Genomic DNA, 13,448 nt, shown 5'->3' on the forward strand with positions numbered 1-13,448 from the left:
TTTCCTCCACAATTACAGGAAAGGACTAAATTTGATATGGGGGCCTGAGAGAGGCCCCTCAGAGCGTTTCCTGATGGCAAAGGCAAGGGATTACCTTGTCTGTCCCTTGTTGATCTACATTCATTAGTCCAATGTCTTCCTTTGCCATACCTTCTGCATAATCCAGAAGGGAGGGGTATTCTTTTGGGATTATTTCTTGAAAAAATACTGTTTCTCGGAATGTCCTGTTTACAGTCCCTTTTTAGGTGACCTTGTTTACCACAATTGAAACACCTGACATTACTATTTTTCTTCAAACCTCTGGAAATCACCTCTCCTATCCAAGCGTAGTCATGATCATGAGATTCAATATTGATTGCATCTCAGATCCATTCCTCCAAGGATCTTGCTTTTAACGGCCTAATTACCCTTTTACATTGTGCATTAGCATTTTCAAAACCCAGAGATTCAATTATTATTTGTCTAGCTTCTGAATTTGATATCATTCTATTTACTGCTGAAGTCAATCTTTGTAAGAAATTAGTGAAGGTTTCTTTTGGGCCATGTATACCTTTAGTAAATGACTCAATTTTTTTCCTACTTCTTCAGTTGTGTCCCAAGCATTCAAGGCTGCCATGCGGCATAAAGCCAGGGCGTAATCATCATATAAAGATTGTCTTTGTACATCAGCATAATTGCCCTCCCCAAAAAGTTGATCTTGGGAGGTTTCAAGACCTCCAGCTGTACTTTGTTGTTCAGTGGTCTTAGCCTCATCTTTCCACCAGGTCCTCCAGTGTAATTGGGGACCAGCCTCTAAGACTGCTATAACCAAATCTCTCCAGTCTTGAGGGATAATTAATTCTATTACAAGTTGACCATGAGTTTAACATCTGCTTCACAAATGGGGAATGCATGCCATATGACACTATAGCTTTTTTGAATCTTCTCAAATCTAACATTTGCATAAGAGTTCAATCAGCTCTTACACAGTCTTAGGGATATCTATCATTGGTAGTTCCTATAAGGTTACTGGATAAATTAAGGTTGGCTGTTTAAAAGCCTTAGGCTGTTTCTCTGTAACCTTATGATGCAATGTTGAAATTGGTTCTCCTTTAAATTCCTCTGTCTGGGGTCTGAATATCTCTATAATCTATTTTAACAAGTTTTTCTAAAACTTTTATCTTGCCGGGCGGTGGTGGCGCGCGCCTTTAATCCCAGCACTCGGGAGGCAGAGCCAGGCGGATCTCTGAGTTCGAGGCCAGCCTGGTCTCCAAGTTCCAGGAAAGGCGCAAAGCTACACAGAGAAACCCTGTCTTGAAAAGCCAAAAAAAAAAAAAAAAAACTTTTATCTTGGTACTCATATTAACCAACTTTTTTAATGATAAAGTAGAAATGATCAAACAAATATTTATAATTGACATTACATAAATCCCATCAACTTTAATTATCCTCTCATTTAATTGTTCCATTTTTAAACCATCTAGCTTATAGTCAGAGTCCAGACTCCTTCCATTGTAATAGTGTTTCCCTTTTTTTTTTTTTTTTTTTTTTTTTTGTGGGGGGGAAAAAATCCTCTCTTTTAACTAATTTCTCCTTTAAGAAATCCCAATTGAGCCGGCGGTGGTGGTGCACGCCTTTAATCCCAGCATTTGAAAGGCAGAGGCAGGCGGATCTTTGTGAGTTTGAGGCCAGCCTGGTCTACAGAGCGAGATCCAGGAAAGGCACAAAGCTACACAGAGAAACCCTGTCTCAAAAAAAACAAAAAACAAAAAAAATCCCAATTGAGCTGGGCGGTGATGGCACATGCCTTTAATCACAGCACTCGGGAGGCAGAGGCAGGCACAAAGCTACACAGAGAAACCCTGTCTAAAACAAAACAAAACAAAACAAAAAGAAATCCCAATTGGAAATCCCAATTGATTCACCAAGTCTGCTGACAATGACAGTGTGGCTGCAGTCCAAGGAGGGGTTCTAGAGAAAGCCACAACCCACCAGGAGAGGGGGAAGCCAAAGAGCCAGCATTCTGCATGCGGGAAAGCAGCTAAGTCCGTCATGTTTGGAGCCTAAGCCTGGCCTTGGACCTGCTCCTGTGGAGTCAGCTGTCTGCATGGGGAACTGTGTGAAAGCAGCTAACTCCTGTGGCTTTTGGAGCCCAATAACCTATGAAGTTTGCTGCAGAGAGACTGCAACAAAAACTTAGCCAGCAGGCAAGGACTCTGGCCCAGGCGGGGTGGAGACTCTGGTCACGTGTAGCTCTGGCCTCAGCCTGTGGCTGCAAAGCCACAAGCGAGCGGCTTTTTCATGAATTTGTGCCCCAAAAGTCAGACACCAGATGTTGCACGAATCCTAAATGGTCTTATAATAAAAATCCAGAGCCATATATTGGAGTAAATGCTGAAAGATCAAAGAAACGAACAAGCCACAGCCACTTCTCACTTTGCCAACTCTTTAGCTGAAAAGAGAAGATCCTGTCTTCATGAATCCTCAGACTGAATGCCTCTGAGTCCTTAGCTGAAAGGCTCTCTAGTTCCTGTCTCCTCCGGTCTTACATGCCTTTCTCCGCCTAGCCATTTCACTTCCTATCTCAACCTTCCTAGTGCTGGGATTAAAGGTGTGTGTGCCTCCCAAGTACTGATGTTAAAGGTGTGTGCCACCACTGCCTGGCTCTCTTTCTCTCCTATACTGGAACAATCTCATGTAGCCCAGTGTGGCCTTCAACTCAAAGAGATCAGAGGGATCTCTGCCTCCTGAGTGCTAGAATTAAAGCTGTGTGCCACCACTGCCTGACCTCTATGTTTAACTCTGTGGCTGCTTGTGTGTTTTCATAACTTTAGGGTAATATTTTTAGTTCTGTGAAGAATGTCTTGGATTTTCATGGAGGTTGCATGGAATCTGTAGGTTGCTTTCAGTCACGTGACCATTTTCACACCATTAATTACACCAACCCATGAGCTTAGAGGTCTTTGCATCTTTCAGTGTCTTCTTCAATTTCCTTCCTGGTGTCTTCAGGTCTTCATTCTAGAAGTTTTCAGTTCCCTGGCTCGGGTTATTTCTGGACATTTTATTTTTTATGAAGCTATTCTGCATGGAATTTTCTTCCTTGAATTATTTTTCAGCAAATTTGCTACTCCTATATAAAAAGGCTACTGATTTGGAGATGTTGGTTTTGTATGCTGCTCCTTTGCTGGAAATATTTGACAGAACTAAGAATTATCTGTAAATAGTAATAACCCTCCTTTTTCTTTATTGCATTCTTTTGTTCTCTAGCTAAAACATGAATCCTAAGTTAAGTAACAGTGGAGAAAGACACCCTTGTCTCAGTCTGGTTTCAAATGAAATTATTTCTTTATTTATTTTGCCATTTGGTGTATAGTGTGAGCCTACTTGGGCCTGTTGTATCAGGCTAATTTCCTCAGACTTTTATAATGAAAGCTGAACTTTGTAAAAGGCCTTTGGTGATTGAGATGATCATTATTTCTGTCCTCGAGTCTGTTTATGTGCTGTATAAAATTTACTGGTGTGCATATGTTGAGCTATCCTGAATCCCTGGAATGATTAGCTTGGTTGTGATACATAATCTTCTAAATGTGTTCTTGAATTTGCTTTGTAAGAATTTAATTCACAGGTGGTGGTGGCACACGCCTTTAATCCCAGCACTTGGGAGGCAGAGCCAGGCAGATCTTTGTGAGTTCAAGGCCAGCCTGGTCTTCAGAGCGAGATCCAGGAAAGGCGCAAAGCTACACAGAGAAACCCTGTCTTGAAAAACCAAAAAAAAAATAAAAAAATAAAAAAAATAATTTAATTCACTTTTGGCCTTTTGTTTGTTTTGGCAGTTGGTTGGTTTTTGGTTGTTTTTTTGTTTTTTTTTTTAATTTTTTGAGACAGGCCTGGCTGCATAGCCCTGGCTGGCCCAAAACTGTAGCTCACTAAGATCTGTCTGCTTCCTGAGTATTGGGATTAAAGGTTACCGCCATTCCTGGCTTCCCTCCACCTTCGAGACGACTTTCAGTTTTTTGGTTTTTTGCTTGTGATGGATTTGTTTTAGGTTGTGTATGTCTTCTTGGATTAATTTTAGTAGGTCATTTAGAATTTTAATCCATTTTCTGGAATATTAGTTTTGAAAATATTCTCTAATAATCCTCTGGACTTCATTGTAATCTGTTGTAACATGTTTAAAATCTCTAATTGTATTAACTTCAGTCTTTTGGTTAGTGTGACTAAGTGAACCTCCAATTTCATTTTTTCTAAGGAGCAACTCCTTATTTGACTGATTGTGTGCATTGTTTTTGGTCCCCATGTTCATAACTTTTATCCTATTTATTGTCTCTTGTCATGCACTGCTTTGGGGTTTGCCTGTTTTTCTAAGACCTTAAGATACACCGTTAGGTTATTCTTTTAAGACCTCTCACATGGTCTTGCGTAGCTCAGGCTGTGTTGTTTTCTGAAGCTAGCAGCCCAGCTGCCTTTGGTGCATATGTGTGTATGTTTGTTGTCTCCTTGGTGAATGGCTCTCTATTACTATGTGGTAGCCTTTTACCTCTTCTGCCTCCTCCCCCACCTTTTTTTTTTTTTTTTTAAATCACCCTGGCTGTCCTGGAACTCAGTCTGTAAACCAGGCTGGCTTCAAACTCACAGAGATCCAACTACCTCTGCCGCCCAATTAAAGGTGTGAGCCACCACACCTGTCTTCTTCTAACTAATTTTAAAGTGTAAAGTGTATTTTCCTAAGGGGGAAGACCAAAAAGGGAAAACAAAACAACCCAGAAGTTTTTGAAAGATACACACACACACACCCCTTAGTACAGTATGTTAAATACTTTTTCTGTACCATGGTGTCTTATATCAGTCTAGAAATGGCATGTGTCTTCTTAAAGATATAAGAATCACTACTTAGAAAATGATACTTTATATGAAATGTGACTTTGATTCTTTTATTTTGAACCTTTAGATCCTTTAATCCATTTTTCCCACTACTTGGCTGTTTTACGACACCAGGAGTCCAGCTGTGGGCAGTTTGGGCCATGCAACACGTTTGCAGCAAGAATCGTATGTACCAAAATTAGAACTATGTTCAAGCGAAATTCTCCTTTACAGAAAATCATTTTGGGGAGGGGGTTAAGGGTTGTTGATTTTTTCCTATATAGTCCTGGCAAGCTAGCATAGAACTCACTATGTAGCCCAGGCTAGCCATAAACTCTCAGGAGTCCTCTTGTCTCAACTTTTTTTTTTTTTTTTTTTTTTTTTTTTTTTTTTTTTTTTTTTTTTTTTGGTTTTTCGAGACAGGGTTTCTCTGTGTAGCTTTGCGCCTTTCCTGGATCTCCCTCTGTAGACCAGGCTGGCCTCGAACTCACAGAGATCCACCTGGCTCTGCCTCCCGAGTGCTGGGATTAAAGGTGTGCGCCACCACCGCCCGGCTTGTCTCAACTTTTTGAGTGGTGAGGTGGATATATACCACCATGCCTAGAACATGCTAGACAAGACTCTTCTCTAACATATATCTTCAGCCCAGAAAGCCATGGGGTTTTTGTTTTGTTTTTAAGAGGTTTTTTTGTTGTTGTTGTTGTTTTGGGTTTTTTGTTTGTTTGTTTGTTTGTTTGTTTTGGTTTTTTGTATTATGTTTTTTCGAGACAGGGTTTCTCTGTAGCTTTGGAGCCTGTCCTAGATCTCACTCTGTAGACCAGGCTGGCCTCGAACTCACAGGGATCTGCTTGCCTCTGCCTCCCAAGTTCTGGGATTAAAGGTGTGCACCACCACAGCCCAGCTTCTTTTTTTTTCTTTCAAGACAAGGTTTCTCTGTGTTTCCCATCAGTCCTGGAAATCTGTAGACCAGACTAGCCCCCAACTTGGAGATGTTCTTGCCTTGGTGCCTGCTGAGTCCAGAAGAGGGCATCCTACCCCCTAGAACTGCAGTTAGGGATGTGGGTGCTGGGAGCTGAGCCCAGGTCCTCTGTAAGAATAACAAGTAACCATTACAGCTGAGCCATCTCTTCAACCCTAAGCTCGTTTGTTTGAGACAGGGTCTCACTATGTAACCCTGGCTTGTTTGGCCTAGAACTTATTATTTAGACCAGGCTAGCCTCCAGCTCATAGAGATTCACTTGCTTCCCAAATGCTGGAATTCAAAAAGCCACTGCCATACCCAGTTCCATAAAGCCCACCCTTTTTTATTTAATTTTTATTTTATGGGTATGGGTGTTTTGCCTGCATGTATGTTTGTACACCACCTACATGCAATCCGATTCCCTGGAACTGGAATTACAGACAGTGGTGCTCTTAACTGCTGAACCATCTTCCCAGCCTCCCGAAAGCCATTTGTTTTGTTTTGTTTTGTTTTTCAAGACAGACAGGGTTTCTCTGTGTAGCCCTGACTGTCCTGGAACTTGCTCTGTACACCAGGCTGGCCTCGAACTCATGTAGATCTGCCTGCCTCTACCTTAGTGCTGAGGCTAAAGGTGTGCGCCACCACACACAGCTCCAAAGTTATTTGGTTTTTGTTTTGTTTTGTTTTGTTTTTTTTCAAGACAAGGTTTCTCTCTGTTTTGGTGCCTGTTCTGGATCTCTCTCTGTAGACCAGGCTGGCCTCGAACTCACAGAGATCTACCTGGCTCTGCCTCCCAATTGCTGGGATTAAAGGCATGCGCCGCCACCACCGCCTGGCCTCAAAAGTCATTTTTAGTCATTTTTAAAGTAATATTGCACTGCCTTTTGTTTTGTTTATTTGTTTAACATAAGTCTCACTGTGTAGCCCAGGCTGGCCTTGAACTGACAGAGATCCACCTGTCTTTGCCTCCCAAGTGCTGGGATTAAAGGGGTGTGCCATGACCACTGGCTGCACTGATTTACTTGTGTGGGGGCGGGGTGCACATGCTTTTGTGGGTATACGCACCCATGCATACACATTCAAAGGCCAGAGGAGGACATGGTGTCTTCCTCTTTTGCCTTCTGCCTTGCTCTCACTGAACCAGGAGTTGGCTGTTTTGGGTAGGTTGGCTGGCCAGGGATTTTGTGGGACCTGCCTGTCTCCATCCCAAAAGCTGGAGTTACAGGCACACATGGCCATGCCTGGCTTTTTGTGCAGTTCTAGGATTAGAACTCAGGCTCTTATGCTTGGACAGCAAACCCTTGTACCCACTGAGCCATCTTCCTAGCCCCAAGACACTTTTAAAATACAGAGTAAGAGATTAGATTATGAATTCAGTGAATTCTTCCAGAGAGCTTGGTAGGTGTGTTTGGTGGCACACCTTTGTTTCAACACTCAAGAAGTTGAAATGGGTCAAAAAAGTTTAAAGCCAGTCTTGCCTGCATAAGAAGACCCTGTCTTACAAGAAAAGCAAATCAGAAAGAAAGAGGGAGAGAAAGAGAAAGAAAAATAGGCACACTTAAAAAATAGCTGGGCAGCCAGAGGGTGGTGGTGCACGCCTTTCATCCTATCACTTAGGAGGCAGAGGCAGACAGATCTCTTTGAGTTGAAGCCCAGTCTGGTCTACAGAGTGAGTTCCAGGACAGGCTCCAAAGCTACACAGAGAAACCTTGCCTGGAAAAACCAAAAAGAAAGAAAGAGCTGGGCTAAAGAGATAGCTCAGCAGTTAAGAGCGCCAGCTGCTCTTCCATAAAGGATCTGAGTTTAAGATTCCCAGCACCCACAAGGTGACTCGACCACCTATAACTCCAGTTCCAGGGCATTTGATACCTTTTCCTGGCTTTCTCTGGGCCCTGGCATGCAAGAGGTACACAGACATACATGCAGACAAAACACCCATACATATAAAATAAGAATTTTTTTTTTAAGATTTCCTAAATTCAAGGGAATGAAGTGAAGATTGATAGAGGAGGACACCTGATTTGTGCGGGGTTTTTTTGTTGTTTTTGTGTTTTTAGGCAGGATCTTTACTGTGTAGATTTGCTCCATATACCACCATGCCTGGCCTTTGATGCATTTGTTTTGTTGTAAGCTCTAAAGAACTTGTTTTGTTTGTGGGATAACTTCAAAATGCATAAATACCTTAAGAGAAATGTTCTTGTATTTTTCTTTCAGCTTCAAGATACTGCAGCATGCTGATTGAAGAAGGAGGACTACAGCATTTGTACAACATCAAAGAACATGAACAGACAGACCCCTATGTCCAGCAGATTGCTGTAGCCATTCTGGACAGTTTAGAAAAACACATTGTGCGCCATGGGAGGCCCCCTCCCTGTAAAAAGCAGCCCCAGGCCCGACTAAATTGATAGCCATAGATAGTTGGATAATGAACAACAGGAATCATTTTTGTGGTTAGTTCATTTGGAATAATATGCTCTCTGGTGTTGGGGTGTGGTGTGGGTGTGTGTGTGTGTGTGTGTGTGTGTGTGTGTGTGTGTGTGTGTGTGTGTGTGTGTGTGTGTGAAGAGTCCTGTGATCCATTTGGGATTGGTAATGTACAGTACTGCCCGTGTGTGTGTGTGTGTGTGTGTGTGTGTGTGTGTGTGTGTGTGTGTGTGTGTGTGTGTGTGTAGTCCTGTGATCCATTTGGGATTGGTAATGTACAGTACTGCCCATGTGAACAGTCTGATTTGTCTTGTGATTTTTAACTTATGAAGCAAGAAAGGTCTTCCTTCATTCTTGTCTTTTAGGAAATCTTTCAGTGTTTGAACTTAACCTGTGCTTGAGATGCTACAGTTTTATGATAAATTGCACGAACCCTTATGCCAGACTTGTCTAGAGTCCCTTCCAGGTCATTTGCAGCCAGGTCATTTGCAGTGTGGGCGGGGCTGCTGATGTGACATCGGCTCTGCTTCGGTTGTAAGTTTTATACTACTTCTGTAAAAATGCCCTCATTCTCTGTGTATCTCTCACAAGATGCGCTTCTTTGTGTGAGTGGAAATCCATTGTGTCTCTGGAAGCTCTTGGCTGTTTGGAGCCTGGATAGCAGTCAAAGAAATACAAAAGAAAAGTCTTAGACGAAGAACAGAGTTGAAAGGAGTTAGACATTGCTTTTATGGTATAGCTCTGAGAATGGGACAGGTTCTCCTTGTCTCCCTCTACCAAGGCCGGGAGCAGGAGCTGTTCTCCATGCTGAACACTGGAAGCAGGGACTGTTTCTGCAGGTTACTCTAGAGATACTCCCCAGTTACCACAGTATCCTGTGTCAAAGCCTCTCTGAGACACTGTCTGTTATGTTGTAAAAGAGTGCAGTTTTTTAAATGTCGTTGGTTAAAACTGGCTATTTTTACCCCTTCTTTCCCAAAGTCATTCTTACTCAGTGGAGTAGAGACTACTCACAGAGTTAATTTGCTTAGTTAAAATACAAATTGACAACAGAAAATTTGCTATAAAAATTTAATCTTGAGCTGCGCTGTGGCTCAGTGGTAGAGAGTGTTCTTAGCATGTATGGATTCAATACCCAGCACCACACACAAAAATGTTAATTTTTTCTTATAACATGCAGATATCTGTCAGCATAAATGGCTCATTCCTGTACTCTTATCACTCAGGAGACGAGGCAGGAGGGTGCCGTGAGTCTGAGGCCAACCTGTGTTAGAGTGACCTTTAGTATATCTTCATTATGTGTTCATGTTAGAAAAGGATGTCCACATCCCACGTCCAAACATGCAAGAGAAGAATAGGCTGCTGCTAAATGATTAAATATGTAGCTGACCAGGTAAAAGGAAATGTTTTTGATGGACTTTTTTTAGACAGTTGCCTTTCCTTTAAGATAATTGATACAGTGAAGAATCAGTTATTGTCCTATGACCCTGGGAGGTATCATGTTATCAACAAACTTCATTTCCATTTCCATTTTCATTTTAAGCTGGGAATAGTTGAGACCTATAGTCCATTCATCACAAGGGTGAGACAGAAGGGATTACATGTTGGAGGTGAGCTTAGGCTACAGAGCTGTAAGCCAGTCTGAACTATACAGGGAAATCCTTTCTCACAAAACAGAACAAAATTTTTATTTTAAGGAGGCTTGGTAAGGCACTTGCCCTTAATCCAAAACATTAAGGAGCAGGTGGCATTCAAGGCCAACATGGGCTAGATAACAAGACCCATTCAACAGGTACAGTAACAAAATCGTTTTGTGAATAGGTTTAATCTGAAATCTCATCTGACCACATTTTATTCATACACATCTAAAATGTTTTCAATAGAGTTTTAAAATGATATTTTTAAATAAGTCAGAAATATTTCAGTTTAGAAAGGAGCTAGTTTAAGCTGGGCATGGGGCATACACCTATAATCCTAGTGTGTGGAAAATGAAGGGAGAAGACTGAATTCGAAGCCAGCCTGGGCTACGTGAGAGTCCCTGTCTATAGGAAACCAACAAGCTGATTGATTTATTAGTATGCTTTTAACATGGCTGACTCATGTTTCATACTGCTGCCACAGACTTCAGACTTGAGTGTTTTGGGCTTCCTTCGTAGGAATGAATACAGAATCAAACTGAAAGAAAATAGATACATAGAATTATCAAAAGGCCATATAAAACAATGGTTGAATTCTCACTTCATTGATTTCAAGGGATTTTTAGAGCCATAAGATACATTTTCACCTTCATTGGTTCCTCAAACATGATCTGCCACTGGAGAGGCAGGATTGTTGAAAGTTTGAGGCTAGCCTGGACTACCTATTGATGCTGGTCTCAACAGCCTCCACCACAAAAAGATGGATTTTTCATAGTTGTGCTTATTTCAGAGGAAAGAAAATTCTTTCAAAGGAGTTTTTGCTTTTTGTTGACATTTCACCCTCAATTTTAATGTCTAAAATTAAAATTCTGACAATAGAATAGTCTGCAGTAGCTTGCAAGTTGGTGGTGTTGACCAGCCAGGTCTACCTATTCTACTTTGGGGAAGACTGTTGGAGAACTTTGACTTCCAGTGTCAGGACAAAAGTGCATGTTCCTGTAAGCTACTACTTAAACTTTCTGCTTTTACAAATCGTTAGAAAAATAAAGCCAGGTGTTGTGGTACACACCTGTAGTCCCAATATCACCAACCACATAGCAAATTCAGAACCCTGTCTCAAGAAGCAGAACAAGAAATGGTCAAAAAATTATAAAATTCTTCAGAATAATCTGATACATGAAGATTCAAAAAGATTTCAATTTATATTTTGCAGGCCATCAGGGCTACATTGTAAAACTTAAATAAAAAATGATCACATCACAAATGTATCAAGTTGTTAGTGCCTCTGTGGTTTTGATTTTTGTGTGTTAGGGGGTGGTATTTATTTTTTTTTTTTTTGAGATAGAGTCTCACTAAGTGTAGACCTAAGGCTGTAGTCTACTTTGATCCTACTCAGTTGACAGTTCAGAGTAAGTGATAAGGTTCCAGGCATGTGCTACTATGTCTGGCTCTGGGATGGATCTGAAAGCCATCAAGACAGAATTTTCAATAAAGTCCTGAATATAGCTAAAATATGGTAAATACATGTGTGGTATGTCCAGCCAGTCTCTACAGACCTCCCCTTTGTAATTAGAGACCATAATGTAAGTGCTTGATACCTCCAAAGTCATTGGCTTAGTGATGTGCTTTTAAGCACAGTTTAGACTAAGCTGAATGACCTTGTTGAACTCATCAATGTACTCAGACACAAGCCATTGGGCCAGCAATAGCAACACTTGGATCTGCTGAAGGAAATGCATGCACAAGGTCCCAGGGCCAGCCCCAGCACCCCTCCCAGAAAGGAAATGGAATTAGACTTTGTAAGATTGTAATCTAATAAAGCAAAGTATAGCAAATCAAAGCATCTGGTGTTTGTGCATTGAGAAAGTTTTGCTATGGTCTTTATACTCTGAATTTTTTTTTTCCTTCTGGGTCAAGAGTGTAACTCAGCTCAGTACTAGAGTGAGTGGCTCTGAGTTCAATTCCTACTATCAGAAAAAGAGAAAAGGATATTAAGTGTTTTTTATTATCAATAAAACCATACATCAAGAAGTAATAGGGGATGGACACAGTGACTTCTGATCTTAACTGAGGGTTTAAAAAAGAGTCCTATCAGACCCACAAGTTCCGGAGTTGACCATAATTGTTGCTGCTTCTTAGCCTGGGCAGGAGGGTTCACCCAGGTGAGGATGAAGACTGCCTTGGGAGTTTGCATCTGTATTTTTTGTTTCTAAAGAATCAAAGGTCCATGTTTAAAACCACCAACCAGTCATGCTTGATGGTACATGCCTTTAATCCAGCACTTGGTAGGCAGAAGCAGAGGCAGGTGGATCTCTGAGTTCAAGGTTAGTCTACATAGTTCCAGGAGAGCCAGGGCTATATAATGGGATCTTGTGTCAAAAACAAAACAAAAATTACAACAATCATATAAATCCAGTTAATGAAGTTTCTTTTACAAATGAGTCCTTTTATGCTGGCCTGGTCTTTCTAGTCAATTTTTTGGGTTGTTTTTTTTTTTTTTTTCTTTGTTTTGTCTCATAAAACCAGAGCTAGCTTAGAACTCAGCCGTCCTGCCTGTGTGCCCCAAGCACACCACTTGCCTGGCTGCTTAGTCACTTCAGTGTGATTGTTGTGTTAAGATAACACTGGTCAGGGCTTGAGAGATGGCTCGGGGGGGGGGGGGGGGGGGGGGGGGGGGGGGTTAAGAGCACTGGCTGCTCTTCCAGAGGACCTAGGTTCAATTCCCAGCACCACATGGCAGCTCACACCTGTCTAACTCCAGTTTCAGGGGACCCGACACCCATGGTAAAAACACCAATGCACAGAAAAATAAAAAATAAATAAAGGTAACATTGGTCTATCTTTGATGCCCTTCAGCCATACTTTCCCCCTTTGGTACATGTTATTGAAAACATTGAATGTGCCAAGTTGGGGTGAATTAATGAACAGTAAATGTGGCTCAGTTTTTGTTTTTGCTTCATTTTGTTATTTGAGACAGGATCTTATGTAGCCCAAGCTGGTCTCAGACTCACTATGTGTCTGAGGATGACTTTGAACTCTGCATCCTCATGCTAGGGGCTGGGATTACAGGCATGGGCCACCATCCTCAACTATTTTTGCCTTTTAAAAAAATGGTTTGTTTATTTTATGTGCATTTGGTGTTTTTCCTGTATGTAGGTCTATGTGATGGCGTTAGCTCTCTGGAACTGGAGTTACAGATAGTTGTGAGCTGCTGTGTGGGAATTGAGCCCAGACCCTCCAAAGAGTAGCCTGTGCTCTTAACCACTGAGCCATCTCTCCAGCCCCAATTTTTGCCTTTTTTAGATAGACTTGATATATATTCCAGGCTGGCCTCAACCCTCTGAGTGCTGGGATTATAGGAGTGCACGAAGCCAGGCTAGGCTTTGTTGTAAATGCATCCTCCTCCCCAAAGCCCAGAACAATGTGTAACAAACAGTGCTCAGTTAAAGGGGGGGAAGAGGTGACCCAGTGAACAATTTTGTATGTGGTAGTCTGCAGCCTGTCTCTTCTCCAATGGCACATTTATATTAGTTGGTTTTTGTGGGACTTTATGTGATCTAAACTCTGTTAATCACAAGCTGAAGGCA

The 13,448-nt window shown here is 41.6% G+C and overlaps 1 protein-coding gene across 2 annotated transcripts in view; it reads left to right on the forward strand.

Moving 5' to 3' along the window:
- The window catches only part of Zyg11b (zyg-11 family member B, cell cycle regulator), a 59,804-nt gene extending 48,675 nt beyond the window's left edge, over window positions 1-11,129 (forward strand). For both annotated transcript variants that reach the window (XM_052715838.1, XM_052715837.1), the window contains 2 exons: window positions 4,928-5,025; window positions 8,015-11,129. In XM_052715838.1, coding sequence (XP_052571798.1) covers window positions 4,928-5,025; window positions 8,015-8,205 — 289 coding nt within the window. In that variant the 3' untranslated portion in view covers window positions 8,206-11,129. The remainder of the gene's footprint in view (window positions 1-4,927; window positions 5,026-8,014) is intronic.
- The last annotated feature ends 2,319 nt before the right edge of the window (window positions 11,130-13,448 follow it).

This window comes from Peromyscus californicus, unplaced genomic scaffold (genome assembly GCF_007827085.1).
Source record: "Peromyscus californicus insignis strain IS unplaced genomic scaffold, ASM782708v3 Scaffold_5__1_contigs__length_169319896, whole genome shotgun sequence".
Lineage (NCBI taxonomy): Eukaryota > Metazoa > Chordata > Mammalia > Rodentia > Cricetidae > Peromyscus > Peromyscus californicus.